Source organism: Corvus cornix, chromosome 12 (assembly GCF_000738735.6).
Source record: "Corvus cornix cornix isolate S_Up_H32 chromosome 12, ASM73873v5, whole genome shotgun sequence".
Lineage (NCBI taxonomy): Eukaryota > Metazoa > Chordata > Aves > Passeriformes > Corvidae > Corvus > Corvus cornix.
This window is the reverse complement of record NC_046342.1, coordinates 6,590,253-6,605,797: the sequence shown is the minus strand read 5'-3', so window position 1 is coordinate 6,605,797 and position 15,545 is coordinate 6,590,253. Positions and strand designations below refer to the sequence as shown.

The 15,545-nt window shown below is 46.1% G+C and overlaps 2 protein-coding genes across 2 annotated transcripts in view; both read right to left on the bottom strand.

Annotated features, from left to right (window-relative positions):
• Positions 1 to 3: 3 nt before the first annotated feature.
• BRK1 (BRICK1 subunit of SCAR/WAVE actin nucleating complex) lies at positions 4 to 2,455 on the bottom strand. The gene is made up of 3 exons (XM_039559288.1): positions 2,299 to 2,455; positions 2,123 to 2,205; positions 4 to 2,045 (listed from the first exon to the last, which is right to left on the bottom strand). The coding sequence occupies exons 1-3, from the start codon at positions 2,414 to 2,416 to the stop codon at positions 2,019 to 2,021; spliced, it is 228 nt and encodes a 75-aa protein (XP_039415222.1). The 5' UTR covers positions 2,417 to 2,455; the 3' UTR covers positions 4 to 2,018.
• The window catches only part of FANCD2 (FA complementation group D2), a 36,506-nt gene continuing 23,405 nt past the window's right edge, over positions 2,445 to 15,545 (bottom strand). The window contains exons 30-44 of the mRNA XM_039559283.1: positions 14,796 to 14,912; positions 13,837 to 13,965; positions 13,526 to 13,641; positions 11,907 to 12,020; positions 11,219 to 11,346; positions 9,798 to 9,897; positions 8,947 to 9,069; positions 8,103 to 8,196; positions 7,479 to 7,550; positions 6,591 to 6,629; positions 6,068 to 6,142; positions 5,805 to 5,879; positions 3,246 to 3,392; positions 2,640 to 2,723; positions 2,445 to 2,552 (exon numbers count right to left, since the gene is read on the bottom strand). Coding sequence (XP_039415217.1) covers positions 2,475 to 2,552; positions 2,640 to 2,723; positions 3,246 to 3,392; positions 5,805 to 5,879; positions 6,068 to 6,142; positions 6,591 to 6,629; positions 7,479 to 7,550; positions 8,103 to 8,196; positions 8,947 to 9,069; positions 9,798 to 9,897; positions 11,219 to 11,346; positions 11,907 to 12,020; positions 13,526 to 13,641; positions 13,837 to 13,965; positions 14,796 to 14,912 — 1,491 coding nt within the window. The 3' untranslated portion in view covers positions 2,445 to 2,474. The remainder of the gene's footprint in view (positions 2,553 to 2,639; positions 2,724 to 3,245; positions 3,393 to 5,804; positions 5,880 to 6,067; positions 6,143 to 6,590; positions 6,630 to 7,478; positions 7,551 to 8,102; positions 8,197 to 8,946; positions 9,070 to 9,797; positions 9,898 to 11,218; positions 11,347 to 11,906; positions 12,021 to 13,525; positions 13,642 to 13,836; positions 13,966 to 14,795; positions 14,913 to 15,545) is intronic.

Sequence of the window (15,545 nt, the reverse complement as noted above, 5' to 3'; positions counted from 1 at the left end):
AAATCCACTCCAGAAAAGTTTAATGTAGGTTCCTGGGGCATCATATTCTGAAAAAAAAAACCCCAAAACCAAAGTACAGTACAAAGAAAAAAAGGCAAACAGAATTCCCCAGTATTTAAAATAATGAAATGTAGCAAAGCTCCATCTGTTACAAGGCTGCACCTCACAGCAGCTGCTGGAAGCAGCAGTCCCAGCCTGAGGACCAGAAGGCTTCCCCACCTCCCAGAGATGGCCTGGAATAAGCAGCACCCAAACAGAACACTTGGTTCCTTAGGGAACTAGTAAGACTCCTTGAAAGGAAAAGGGCAGACTCTGTACTGCAGTGAGCTGCTCAGCATCCCTGCTGGGACATGAACCAGACAGACTGATCCCATAGTGCTGAGGCTCTGCGAGAACACATCTCCTGGGAGGAGTGGCACCTTCCAGCAGATCCCACCAACTGCATGGCAAAACCTACTCCTTTGAGAAATCCTGGTATCAGAGGAAAAAGAGCCATTACAACAGCCAGACAGCAGACCAGGAAGGGATCTGAAACACACCACACTACTAGCTGGGAACAGAAACAAGCAATGGATCTCGAGTTAGGAGGTCAGCCCAGTTACAGCCCCAGTCCCAGGGATGTCTGGTACCCTGTCTACCATTCCTTGAATTGAAGAATATTAGCATAATTTAGGCAAGGACCTCTGGCGGTCTCTGCCTCACCCCTGTCCCATTCAAAGCAGGGCCAACTTCAACACCCAGATGTTCAGGGCCTTCTCCAGATAAATACTGAGTTATCTCCAACCATGGAGATCTCAGGACTCCACTCCAGCACATCCACAGTAAGCAGTGCATGGGCCATGGCAGTACTTTTGACGTACTCGGGCTACAGAGCAGCCACCTTGGAGCCAAGAGAGAGCTGCTTTCACTCCATCTATCAATTTTCATATGACAACAGTCTAATTTGATACGCCCCCTACACCTAAGGGCAGTGACCCATGGCTGTTCCACTCCACTGCAGGGCTGCTACAAAGCACTCATTTCCAGAGGTACAATGCTCCAAAAGCAGCCCAGCCTCGCTGGTGTGCAGCCCAACCTGACAGTAACCACCATGAGAGCTGAGGGAAAGGCTGGAGGAGCACTTATTCAAACAATGGAAAACACAGAGATTCCTATGGAGAACAAAACCGTGAGCTTGGAGGAGGACCTACATCAACAAGGAACCAGCTGATGTCAGACAGCCTCAAAAACATAACAAACATTAAGTAACCCAGGTGCACAGTAAACACTGCAGGCATGACACTGCCATCATGAAAAAGCTATGATTACAGTTGGGAGAATATATCAAGATATTTAAAGCCTGCTGGGAAGCAATAAAACCTTTGCTGACACCAACTCCATGGACTCCCCAACAAATGCTAAATACGAACAGTGAATCTGCAGATCTAGATGCCCACTGAAGAACTGAGATAAATAGAGGAGTGGTGGGAAGGGCTGAGAGACTTCCTTCTCCTTGCCACTTGCCTCGCAGAGAGGAGAAGCACCTCTTCCCTGGTGCTGGCAAAGGGCCCTCTTCTGTGGCATGTGCACCATGCCAGGTGAGCCTGCTGTCCCCACACTGCCCTGACACGTGCACATGTGAAGGCTGAGACACCCTCCAGACCACAGGGATCACCAGATTTTCTGCTGTGATCCTAGCAGGAGCACAAAGCACCCCAAAGGCCGGTCAGGTGCCTCCAGGAGCTGACAACAGCCTGGCCCGCGGCCCCTGTGGCACGGCCACCACACGTGGGAAGGAATGTGTGTGTGCCCAAACCCCGTGGGTCAGGCAGATGGAAGGGCAGGCTCTGGACATCCAGGACGGTGGCAGGGAGCCGGGCATCCCGCGGCCCGGCCCCAGGCAGGCAGGCAGAGAGCAGGCAGGGCAGGAGCACAGCGGTTTATTGGCAACACGAGCAGAGGCGGCGGCGGTGGCGGCGGGCCCGAGCAGGGTGCGGGGCGGCGGTGCTCCGGCGGCGGGGGCCGGGGCCGCCCCGGGCCTATGTCAGCGTCTCCCCCTTGGTGACCTACGGGAAAAGGAAAAGCCTCAGCCAGGGCCGGCCCCGGGCCCAGCCCGCACCCGGCCCACCGCCCCGCTGCTCACCCGGGCCTCGATGTACTCGATTCTCCGCTCCAGCGCAGTCAGCTTCTCGTTCAGGGTGGCCAGCCGGGACCGGCACGACATGTCTGCGGGGAGGCGGCAGTGAGACACCGCGGGCACAGCCTGGCTCGGCCCGCCCCGCCCCGCCCGCAGCCCCCGCCGCCGCCCCGCGGCCTCACCGAAGGAGTTGAGGAAGTCCGCGATCTTCTTGATGGAGCTGGTGATCACCTCGATGTACTCGCGGTTGGCCCAGTCCTGGTGGATCTCCCGCTGCACCGGGTCCTCCTGCACCGACATGGCCGCCGCCGCCGCCGCGCCTGCGCGGGAGCCGAGCCCCGCCCGCCCGTCCGGCGCCTCAGGGCCGCGCTGCCGAGGGCCCTGGCCCGGCCCCGCCGCGCTCCTCGCCGCCGTCCGTGTCGCTGCCGCTCGGCTCCTGCGGAACGCGCTGCCGTCAGCGCCGGAGCTGCACCCCCGCCCTCCGCCGCCTTCGAGAGGCGCAGCCCGGCAGCCCCTGCTGTACCTCCTCAGTGGGGCTCTCCGCCGAGTCCTCCTCGTCCTCATCCGAGCCCCTCTCCTCAGAGGCCTGAGTCAGAATTTCTTCTCCCTAAGATGAACGCGAAAGATCTGGACTGAGTGTATGCGAAGCGGCCAAAGCATGCCAGGGTGGGATGGAAGAAAAGGGCATTTTGTTGTCTTCTTAAATAAAAAGACTTAGAGTAAAAAAAAAATCAGGTTTTGTTTAACTGTCCTGCTTCTACAGTGGAAGATGAAGAACCGGAACTGGCTTCTTTTAAAGCCACACGTGAAAGTGTGGGAACCTGTTCAAATAACCTTTATCTCTTCCCTCTTGTGAATGAAGTTCTTGCCAAGGAACAGCCAAAAAATCCCCATACCTGTTCACTACAATCAAATCTGACCCTTCAGTGCAAGAGCCTAGAGATGAAGATTCTTAATCTTGAAATAAAATGCTTCTTTCTCCTGCACTAGACATGACTGTACTACGCTCACACTGAATTTGGCCTTTTGGCTATACCCATGCACAAGGGGAGATTTAGAGTTGTCGGGACAAAATGAGCATTGTTCTCTCCCAGATTTTAATTGCCCCAGGCAGGGCGGTGATGCTCACCTGAAGATCCCGATTTTTGAGGATGCCGACCCAGAAAGCCTCCTGGCAGTGGTTGAATGCCAGCATTGCCTTCACTCGGTACACAAATTGTTCCAGGGACTTCTTCAACAAAGGCACATGGTTGGTCAGTCCAATGTCTTGGTGAATCTATGAAACAATAATAAAATCTGATGAGGACTGATTCTTGCCTAAGTGTTCTGGCTGTTTAAAAGCCATCGGTTACCAGGTGGGATGGTCATGAACCCCACAAAGCTTGGCCAGATTACATCACTTCTTGGCCAAATTACAGCTATTGTTAAAAAATAAAGCTCAGATCAGTATTTTGTCTAAAATGATCCCTTGTAACAATCCAAACATCTATATTCACTCAGATTAAAAAAGAAGCCTCAGTTTTTGTCATGAATTCTAGAGAGAGGCTAGTAACTCCTCTGCTGAATTCCTAAGCTTAGAAAAGAAAAAATGAGAAAAGGTGTTAAATACACCACTTCCAACACAATCTTTTCTTGCTCAATGCCTCATGCAATTCCTTTGCACGGCATGTGTGTGCACTATAATCTCCAAACTCAGCTTCTCTGGACCAAAAAAGCACTGGCTTTTGGAGAACTAGGACAGGAGGAACAGATGGAGTTGCTGTAAGCAAAAACCACCAGAGGAAGGGCAGCTATGCCAGGTATCGTAAGAGATTTAGCTCTGGGTGAGCATCTCCTCCTGCTAGGCTTCAATCTGCAGTACAGATTCTGCAGTCATTGCTAAACCAGAAAGCCTGTCAACCTGCCAAAACCTGCACAATTCTTTTGTACATAAGTATTTTCCTCTTTCATAGGAATACTTTGTAATATTCTGGGATTAAGATGTTCTCATTAGATATGCTCTGAATTCAGGTCACCTGCATTCTTGGAAGAGTTCAACATGCCTGAGCAGAGGGACACTGCTTTGCTTCAAGTTCTGCCAACAGGGAATGGGTAACTGATTACCAACAGCAAGCTGTTCTCTAGCCTGTGTAACAGGCAGGACCAAGCAATCAGCACTAATCAGAACCAAAACAGCAAAACCCTTGCTAATGACACAATCAACACTCACAGCGCTCCCTGGGCCCTGGAACCTGCCCAGCTGTGTGCAGGCAGTTTGGAGACTCAACAAAGTGCCACGGCATTGGCAATAATCTGTCTCCAGAAACTGTCCACACGCCCAGGGTTAGATATGTAAATAGAAAAGAGGCTTGGTGTGAAAGGGGAAATGACAGGGGAAGCTGATTGCTGTTGCCTGCTGTGTAATGCTCTTTAAAGCCACACGTATTGAGGGAGAGTGACAAATCTTAGGTCACACAGCACAACGGGTCAGTGAGAATCCATGAGGTTTGTATGAAAGTGAAATCAAGGTTGGTTTAACAAATGTTGGTTGTCAGCTCCTCTTCAAACAAGTATGGAGCATTCATGGCATACATTTACTTGCCCCAGATTCAGTTTCTGCCTTCTCATTCTTGCAAAATGATTTGGCACAGAGACCTGTACCAGAGCAGCGGCAGAACTGGGTGCTCACTAATTGCAGCTCTGTGCTAACAGGGACCAGGGGACACAGTGCTTGAAAATGCTGATCAAGTGCAAAGACAAACATGACATGGAAAGCTGCAATGCTGTTATCCTGCTTACAAGGTGAATTGTGACTTTAAAGCAGGCATGAGGATTTCATTTTCAAACACAAGAAGGACTTTTTAGCACTGTCAGGGTTTGTGCCAGCTTCCAATTCTCACCCTGTGCTGAGAGCTGCAACAGCATGTTCTGATCTTCAGCTAAATTTCTATGCTCCTGATGCCAGCTCTGGCCTAAATGGGTAGCAAATCTGGCTTGGGAGCCATGCTGGTAGCTGGCTTTCCACCTTCAACTACTTTGGTAAAGCTCCCTTCTTGGACAAGTGTTCATGAACCTTTTAGGAGTTGGGAACAAAGCAGCACACATGAAGTTCTTTCTTCTTCTGTGTGACTCTCTCTTGCAACAAGCACTGTCTCTCCACACTGTAAGCAAAGTTCTAATCCTCTCCTTCCTTCCTGCCCCAAGTCTCCTAGAGAGACAGGCAGTGTGTTACCACCCTCCTCCTTCTCCCTTTGCCCTTACCAACGTAACAACAGAAAAGCCACCTCAAGAGGACTTTGAGCAGGGCTTTTCCCCATTTGCCTCCTGTTGCTGATTCCTGTGACTGGCAAAGCTTCTCTCCTATATTATCAGTCTGGCATCTGTACTTTGTTCAAGGTCTCTAAGGTCTTAGCTTGTGTCCTTGGAAACACCCCCTGTACAGATGCCAACAACCAAAGATGTCCAGAACCTCTGGCCTAAAAAATATTATGCCAACCTCATCTAACATCCAAGTCAGCCACTTCCAGAATAAATGCTTCAACTTTTGGGCTATTAAACAAGGCTATTTCACCTTCTCTCAGAGTTTTGTTTGCACAGACACTGCTGGAAGTGTGCAAGTAGAACCTGCCTGTGCCCTGGAAAAGCAGTGGAAGGGAAATAATACCATCCTTAGGACAGGAGTTTGTGCTGCAATTGGAACTTATCTTACCTTGGAATGGCCACACATGTGATGAAGTTGCCTGGTACTCAGCTGCAAGGTTTTCAGCAAACTCTGCACATCATCCTGCAATAAATAAGTAGACAAGCAAATCATTCTCAAAGGACTTTTCCAGAGAGAAACAAGAATATTGAAACAGCATTAGTCTTAGCAATCCTTTCAAAGGGTTATGATATAGAGGTAAGATGTGTGTATGCAGGAAATATCAGTCATGATTCCCAACTGGTTGCAGCCAGTTCTGTTCCCAGGATTACCGTGTGCTTTTTAAAGCTGTGGTCCAGAAGAGGCATGGCAAGCTTCAGAAACGCTTCTACAAAGAGGCGGCCGTACTATAAAAGAGTGATAAATGTATCAGACAGCAAATTTAAACTCCTTTTCAAAGAACCATCACAAAGTCAGATGAGATAATGATACATTTTTCCAAGCTACCCCAGAGACTGTTCTTGCTTAGAAGAACATTATATTCATGTGAAGGCTGTACTGGAATATATAGGCTCAGTAAAGCATCCCACTTTAATCACTGCAAAGAGAGGCTAGAAGGACAAGGTCTCATCATTGTACACATCCCTGGTTTAATCCACCAGGCACCTGGGAATAAAACTGAACTAAATGCAAGATGTTAGAATCACTATGCATATATATGTATAGCAAAGTATAAGGAACACAGTATCTGCTTCTTCCAGAGAATCCAGTACCCACTCTACTGCACTGGAGGCAATGATTCAAAAAAGCTGGTACTTAAACTGCTCTCTTCAGTTATTTTGAACTCTTGCTTACCTTCAGGCAGATGCTGAGTACAGGCCTGCTGTCAAACACCTACATGGACAAGAGGAAAGTAAGAGTCAGATCAGTCCACAAGTCTAAAAAAACCATGTAAGCAACAGCACCCAATTGAAAACAGCCTTTCATGGCACACCCCTGTGAATGTGTGAACTCTGCTTTAAGGCAACATCCATTCTCAACTTTCAGCAGGAACATCACATAAGCACATGAACTGTCGTGGCTCTCAGGTGGAAGCCCTTGACAGGATGGCTGTTTGGGGGTCTAAGGTGCACCTTTTGCAGATGGCACAAAATTATCTCAATGAGTCTAAAGTTCTTAACAGTTTGGGACCCAAGAGACCCAAGCCCAGCTGATGGGCAAATAACCACATAATGAACAAAGCAAAACTGAGATGGGCAAAATAATGTGAAGGTACCCTGGTGCTGCTATGGACTAAACTGAACTATGGACAAAACTGAGCTAAGTGGTCCAGCTCTACCCTTTATGCTCTCAAAAGGCATCTGGAGCACAGGTAGGGCTCCAGTGAATGCTGCTGTATAGAAAAACCTGGACTTGAAAAACCTGGGCTTGCCAATTATCCCTTCAGATACGTAAAAATAAACAACGACCAACCTTCCCAAGAAGAACAGTGCAGCTGTGCTATCACCTTCTGCCCCAAACAGTATCACACTCACAGACACTCAAAGAACCAGCTCCAAAACTGACGGAGGGAAATATTTCATCCAGTGGGACTGGGCACAGATTATTACTGGCTTTAATTACCACCCTCAGGTTGTTCCACTAGTCAGTCACACTTCACGTTTTTCCTCAGTATTCATGAGCCTGGGAACACCAGGCCTTGCTGGGAATTTGAAGGTAAAGGCAGGACAACCAGAAGCTCACCTTGACCAAGTTAATGAGGATGTGGAAATTCCGCACAGCAATATTCCAGCGCAGCAGCTTCTCCAGTTGCACCTATGGGATGCAAGGGGACAATAACCCAAGATGGTGCATTTCCTCTCACCTTGCTGGATGTGCTTTCAGCAGTTGCTGTACCCAAAGCACTGCTGTTGTTGAAGAGAGAGGAACAAAGCTTCACCACAAGCATATGTATCACAGCAAAAACACTCCACGGCAATTCCAGCCTGTGGCTTTAAGTGCTGGGAGTTAACTCAGTTCCTTGCTCTCAGAGCAGCTCTTGGTTGCAAAATAATGTTGTGCTCCCACACAGACGTGCAGAACAACTGCACAGTTTAGTAATTTGCTCATTAATGCCTATTTTCTGGTTACAGCTTCTGCTGGATTTACTACATTTTTGACATGGTGCAAATCAGGAAAAAAAGATGCTCCTTATATGTCCCCCTGTATATCAGTGTTGATATACATTGATGAATGAAGGTGTCTGAGTGCATTTCCTACACAAAGTTCAGAAGTAAATTCCTTTCCAAGTTATACATCTTTATTGTACTGTCCAGTTTAACTTGAGCTTTGTTCCCCTCAAAGAGTCCAGTGCATTTATTTTCCTACCTCACTTGAGTCTGATGGTTTCCCAGCTGGGATGCTTTTCACTGAACTCTCCAGCTGAGCCATCATTACTCTGAAGAAAACTGGGAATGTCTGCCTATGGAGAAAATGAAAAAACTGCAAGTCAGCTCTGAGTATCTAGATAGGCTGCTTGTCAACAAAATGGTGGGGAAAACTCAAATGTTGCCCAGCTGGGCATCCTTCTCAGTAGGAAATCACAGGATTAAGACTCATAACCATGTCTAGCCCAGCCCAATTGCCCAAACAGATGGAGAATCCTGGGAAGTCACTACCACTGCCCCGGTATGAACCACACCTAGACACCACCGCTTCCTTGTAGCTCTGGGGGTGCACAATAGAAGGCTTGTAGCTCTCAGCATAAGATGATTTAGGAAGTTTCAGAGTGCAGGAACATTCTTCATCCCTGCTTCCACATTCCTATGCCAGGCAGCAGCACCCTGAGTGCGTTTTTGCACACTGCATACCAGCCCAGGATTGCCTACAGCCACCCCCGGCCTCTGAGGGTGACTTTTGGAGTGCTTTATACCACCACAATAGCACAGAAACAACACACCTGATGACAGACAGCAGCTCATTTTCCAGTTAAAATGGTTCACAGCAATAAACTCAACATCATGTTCAGCACGGGACATTCCACTTTGGCATAAAGCTACCCTGTGCTACCCTGTTGCATAGTGCCAAAACAGTGTTTACAAGTGTCCAGAGTAGCCACCACAGTACCAACATGAAACCATAAGAGGCCCCAAAATAAGAAAACTAAGTATTTAAAAGCAGAAATTGCCATTATGCATATCATAGAATTCAAGGTCTCTATTGTTATAATTACCTGCTTAGGGTAGGATAAGTAGAAGAACATCCATCTTTGGCAGAGTTCATCAGTTCAGGAACACCAACACCGGAGATTTCCTCTATGGCTTTCAGGATGTTATCTGTGTGCTCCAGGTAGACACTAAATCCAAAACCAGCATAGCTGATCAGTAGATATTATGCAGAATGACACGACAAGGCCTTGAACACCACCCTACCTGAAACATGTGGCCTAAAACTGTCAAGCTCTTCCCTGCCGAAGGTAATCACATGCAGGAAACCCCAAAGCACTGCTTAGAACTCTCACAGTGATGTCATTAAAAGCTACCATGATCTGAAACGTACCTAGATTCAGTATTTTCTCATTCTTATGTTTAGGAAGGACAGGCTGGGAAGAGGATGAAGTGGAATTGCCCTTTATGAAAGAGAACATCCAAGAAGTATGGGTGACACTGAAATGGCTGCCTGCTGTAGGCTACCTGTATCAGGAACAAGCCAACAAAGCCTTCTACAGACAGCCAGGAGTACCCCCATGTTGCAGGCCCTGATCCTCATGGCAGACTAACCACTGTGACACCTGCTGGAAGGACAGCCCAGCAGGGCATAAGCAATCCAGGAGTCTCCTGGAGGGCATTGATGAGAATTTCCTGACACAAGTGACAGAGGACCTGATGAGGAAAGGTGCTCAGCTGGACCTCACACTTCAAACCAAGAAAGAAACTGTGCTTTAGAAACAGTGTAAAAACAGGGCTTTAGGCCAAGCTGTGCAAGCATGAGGGTTGTGATTCAGAGGGGCCATTCCTCTGCAGCAACAGTAATCATTAAAATAAAGAGTGTCTTGGCCTGCCTGGGGAATGGCTTGAGCCTTACCAGAGCAGGGTGTGCAGGGCACTGTTGAACTGGCTGCCCTTCTCTCGGTCTCCACTGGGCTTTACCCAGGACTGGCAGAGGAACTGCTTTGCTAGAGAAGCTGTGGAATATAAGGGATAACTTAGTGAAAGAAGAATCCAAAAAATTCCTTCTTCCATATAAAAGCAGCGTGTTCAAATGCTTTTTTGAAAGATCACAATATCACTACTCCTCATGTGCCTGAACTTTCTAAGTCAGAATGCATTTTCCCTAAAAAGCTGCAAGGCCAAAAGGATATATATCATGATAACAAAATATTTGCACATCCAGTGTGTCCCTGGTCTGGAATACCTGTTCACATCAGAACCATGATCCACCTCTGGCCATTTCTGACAAACTTAAGTTAAACCTTATTTGTTTGGCAGTTCCTACAGTGTGCCATGTGTTTGCTTTTAATTAGGCCATATGCAACCCTTAGGGTATCTATTTCTAGAAATGGAATTCCACTAACAAGTGACTTGGCCCTTTGGCCACAGCACTATAATAATAAATGTGAAAAGACAAGTTTAAAGTTTACAGATTTCTGAAATCAAAACTGCAAACAAACCCGCTTATCTCTTGCAGAAATGTTTAAAATCAGGAAGTGATTAGTTAAAATATCTTATTCCCTACCACACTCAGTCAGTAGCTCTCCCAAAGTGGGACTGTTTAAAATAGTAAAATAGTCTTTAAAGAGGAAACTTACAATTCTGTGTGGCTATGGGGATTGGAGAAGGACAAATTCTAGAGGTGTCTTAGTATGACAAGGAATGGCTGAGAGAGGCAACTGTCTGGAGTCTTAATTTCAGTGTGTGCTGAAGTGGAGACCAAGTAGTTTTCTTGTATATTCCCTACAACCATGTCTGTCCCTTATCTGCTGTTTATCTGACATAATGGGTCCCAATCCATGAGAGGAACTTTCTTAACTGAAAACATTTGTTGCATGGGTCTAAGAACTTACAGGTTTTCCTTTTTCTGCCCTGGAGTAACAGCTGTATTTGCAGCTCATTTCCATAAATTTTGGAAATGAGCTGTCACAAACATCTGTACTTACAGTAGGAAGTTACATCAGATTAAGTCTGTGATGAGTCACCTCCATAACCAGTGATTAAACTGGTACCAACACTGAACAGCAGGCTCGTGCTTAGAACTCCTAAAAGCTGTGAAGCTCTCATTTTTAAAAACACCAGCTAAGAGAGCTGGAGTCTGCCTGTCTGCATGTGACTGAGGCACAGCAGAACAAATACCAAAGAGGTTCCGATATATTTACAGTTGTTCCCTTCGTTAATGGCTAGGACTGTTCACCCAGTGAGATTACCAGGATGCAAAAGGGAAATCTCTCCCTTAAAAGGCCAAAGACCACAAAAAAACTAATCTGAGATGAGTGGCTCTTCACACATTACCCATTTTCTCCTTCTTCCAGCCAGACATGGGTTTCTCAGCGATGGCAATCAGGAGCTGAGTGAGGATGTAGGCACAGTGGAAGCTGGGAACACTCTGCTGGAAATTCAGGAGGTACTGAAAACTCTCACTGAGGGTAACAGGAATGGGAAAAGGTAAAAACAGTGTAGACAAGGTAATGTCTCAGACACACATAAATAAAAAGGAAGCACTACACCATCTCATATCCAAGTCTCCCTATCCCAGTGTTTTGTCCCTGGCAGTGCCCTTCTGAAGAAAGCATTATCAGCCACTAATACATAGGAATTCAGTCACTGAGAAACTTCCCTCAAGCCCCAGCCACTCTAAGTCTAGCAACAGCTTTATATACTGCTTTTGCCTAGTGTACCTGTAAGCATTTTAACTCTCCAGAACACAGTCATTCCTTCTGTGAATCCTACTAATCTCCTTGTCTCAAACAGCATATAAACAAATGAGATCCACAGATTCATGCATATTTTACATTTTATACTTTTTACTCCTTTTCATAAGGTTTGACTACACTGCCATTCAATTAAGTACAAAGCTCTGTTTGAAGTGAGTGTAGTCTCTATGAGAGCTCCCAAACACACATTTACCCATAATGCCCACACAAAATGGGGAAAAATCCCTGAAATCTGTTCATTTCAAGCCTTGTGAAATAGATTCTACCTTATCAGTTCCTCAAGAAGAAGAAACTCTGTCTCTCCTGGCTTTAGCCGGTCTGCAAGCACCTGGAGAGCTGACCTCAGCAAGTCAGTATTTTCATGCTGAGAAAAACCATTCCTGAGGGGGAAAATAATCCAGTTCAACATCAGATTAGAAGAGCTATCAGATGCAAATGCATATCTAAGCATATTTGGCAAGATGAAAAGTAGAGGAGCTGGATACTCAAGAAGAGTCCTGCAGTATGAAAGTTATAAAGGGACACAAAAAATTGAAAACTCAATGGGAATGGAAAGCCTTGAGCACAAACAATACTAACTTTTCAGTTAGACTACAGCTCTAGCTTGGTGAGGAGAGGCCATTTCCCATAACTGGAGGTCCATATATACTAAGCCAAAGCTATGGAGACCTGAAAATAAGAGGATGTATAATGACAGTTGCTGTCCGAATGCAGTGATTGTGGGTGGTGGTCACCTCCTGAACAACAGGTAGGAGCCTAACAGGAAGGAAAACTCTAAAGATCTTCATTATTTCTTGCACAGTGTCTGTGAGGGTATGTATGCTAGAAAAGCTCAAATACATCCACATTCCAATTCTACAGACTGAACAGGTGGGCTTGATAATGGTAATGCTCAAGTGCACCTGTACCACACAAGTTAACGAACAACTGGTAATATAAGAGGCCTTGACTAAACATATGTAAAAGGAGCTGTAATTTGTTGAATGTAGTGGATGGACAGCTCACCCCAGTATATGGCTGTCTGACCTACAGCAAAACAGAAATATTTTATACTGGACAGCAAAACTGAGCTTGAGCTGCCTGTTACAAAGTGGACCAGGTTCTCTGATTTACAAGATAGATGGGCTCATGAACAACCAACATTCACTCTGGCTAAAGAAAGAATGACAAATCTGGGAATAGTCAGGAGTGGATCTGGGGTCTTGAGGTTCCAGTAGTGGCCAACAGGAGAGGCAGACCTCAGACTTGACTTTTTATGCAGTTACTACTGTTTATGAAGTACAACAAAGGTAAAATGCTTTCCACATGCAAATCTAAATTGGGGTTTAGAAAGAAACTTTTATGATACTATCCTGGATTATGTTAACAGATGCAGAAGTCTGCAGGCTGCACAAGCATTTCCGAGTTGGACATTTGTGAATCCAGCTTGAATGCATCAATAGCATTGGCTTGTTGCCAATGCACATTCATCCTTTTCCTTTGCAGAAGAAATTCTTCTATCACTCAGGATTCTGGCAGTGACAATTTAGCAAAGGATGAGGGGAAGGAAATGGGAAAGGATGGGTAAGAAATTCCAGGATCCCTAGGCAGAATGGAAGTTTCACAGCTAGGTGTGCCAGAATAACTCTTATGCTGATCTTGACCCAAAAGCCCATTGACTGAATTCTACCCAGCTCAGCGCTTCATCGCCTACAGCTTTAGCGCAGCTCACAATCAGGCAATGAAGCCTGGCTTAACTAAGAAGTGCTTAGAAGTCTCCACCCACTCCAGTGGGTTGTTTTACATAACTGGCAGGCCTTTCACAGGGTGCAAACACTTTAAAGGAAAGAAACAAGAAGAGGAAGCAATAAATGGGTACAGCTATGGACTTTTCTTTTAAACTCACCAAGCAAATAAGGAGCGAAAAGTCAGTAACAGCAGTTGGTAGCAAGAGGACATCAGCTGATGCTCCTGGATGTTCACTCCTGGTTCATCTTCTGCACCCTGATTTTGTACAGCTGCCTTTAATACAGAACAAATAATTCATTAAATGCTATTCCAAACAAAGATAATGGCACAAGAATCCATTTCCATAAATTCCATGTTTAAAAAACCTCAAGAAAACAAAGTGACTCTTTTTCCCCCAAACAAAATGGAAAATATCTTTACAGGAGACAAAACTTGAGGGTTTTTTGGTCAAAATTGCTGCCCACTGACCTGGAAGTAGTTGTGCATGTTCTCCATGTGCTTACACAATGGCTTTAGTAGATTAACCACACACGTAGCAACTTCCTTGGGGGATCTCTGACACAGATGGGAAAAGCCAATATCCTTGTTGCCTCTTTCCTGCAGCAAACCCAAAAGTTAAAAGTTGTTTCATCAGCCTTTCTTGAAAATAACCTCAATTGCTACATCTTAGACTGCTGCCAAGCAGTGCAATTCCTGATGTCATACAGGGTCAGGGAGGGTCAGAGGGTAGGAAAGATGGCTTCTGCTGAACAAGCACCACCAACTCAGACAAGTGCATAACATTTGACTAAAATGATAAAACTGATGTGACACACAGCTCTGTTAGAGAATCATTTAGGTTGGAAAACACCTTTAAGATCAGAGAATTCAACACTTTACTCAAACACTAAGTGAAGGCAGTCTCTGCACATGGGAATTAAGATAGGTAGAAAAACAAGAACAATGAATATGACAGAGCCCGTCAGGTTGCAGTGCATTTCTCAGTTTAATGCAGTGGGACATGCATTTACTTTTCTCCTGAAGGCGTCAGAAAGGAGTCCCTGCACTCAGAGGGATTTCCAATGCAGAAAAAGCAGAAACATGGATGCAGCAGCTTCTGCTGGCTGCTGCAGCCATCTGGCCTGGATAACCTGGGTTGCTTCTTGAACAGCACAGCCAGTCTCCCCAGGGAGGGCTAGGAAAAGGGTCACTTGAGTTTTGAGGCTACAAGACTCCCTCAGTTAAAAACCCTTTCCTGAGATGTGCAGAGAACCAGATGCTGCAAATACTTCAGCAAAAGCAGTGTACACAAGTCTCTTTTGAAAGAGCAAGGGCTGCTCTAGCACAGAGCTGGGTGTCACACTTCCATTCAACTACCAAATGAAAATAATTCTGAAAAACATTTCTCGGGAAAGCCCTGGAGGCCCCTGATGTGCTGCTGTTCTTGCCTTTGGAAAGGGCACCCTCCTTGTGGAGCCCGAGGGCAGCACATGTTCCAGCTTCCAGCACAGGTCATCCAGAAGGAAGCAAAGCTCAGCAGGCCCCAGCTGCACAACTTCACAAGCCTGCAATGAAAAGAACAGTTAATCCCAGGACGCAGATGTAACGGTAGTGCCTTGAAGCTCAAGTTTACCCTCTCTGTTTCCAGTTATGTCTCCTGGATTAGTTAACCTCAGGAGGGACTTATTTGGTAGATGACTGGTTTTATGGCTCCCCCATGGCAGGTATGGGGCACTGGTTCCACTTACTCAAAGGACAAAGCCATCCTGATGCTCTAAACAGCTGAAGCAATGTCAGTACAACTTAACAACTGAGGAAGAACAGATTTATAGACATTGACATTGAAAATAAGCTCCTGAGGATAAAAAGAGGTTTAAGCCCAAAGAGTCACAAAATTCACCAAGTAACAGCCAAGAAGTTAATTTGAAATAATGCCACATGGCCCAAGAGACTTCCAGTTGGCCTGTGACCTGCATGCACAGAGACAGCTGTCCTGCAAGGGCAGACCAGGCTGTGCTCCAGCCTGCCATGGCCTTTTCACATTTTATGCATTTACTGTAGCCTGACAAAATGAGACTCCAGATGGACTCAGCCTGCCTACAAGGAGGGTAACAAAATTGAGCACTTCTATTTTCCACAGCCATAGCAATGCAGTTTTATACAAGCTCCCAGATGATACACGGGAACCTGCTCACTGA

Bases quoted from the DNA above. Each gene is read 5' to 3' on its own strand.
- BRK1 (XM_039559288.1), bottom strand. From the start codon at position 2,416: ATGTCGGTGCAGGAGGACCCGGTGCAGCGGGAGATCCACCAGGACTGG. The intron at 2,206-2,298 runs GTGAGGCCGCGG...GCCTCCCCGCAG, and splicing joins GGACTTCCTCAACTCCTTCG to ACATGTCGTGCCGGTCCCGG. The intron at 2,046-2,122 runs GTGAGCAGCGGG...CTTTTCCCGTAG, and splicing joins TCGAGTACATCGAGGCCCGG to GTCACCAAGGGGGAGACGCT.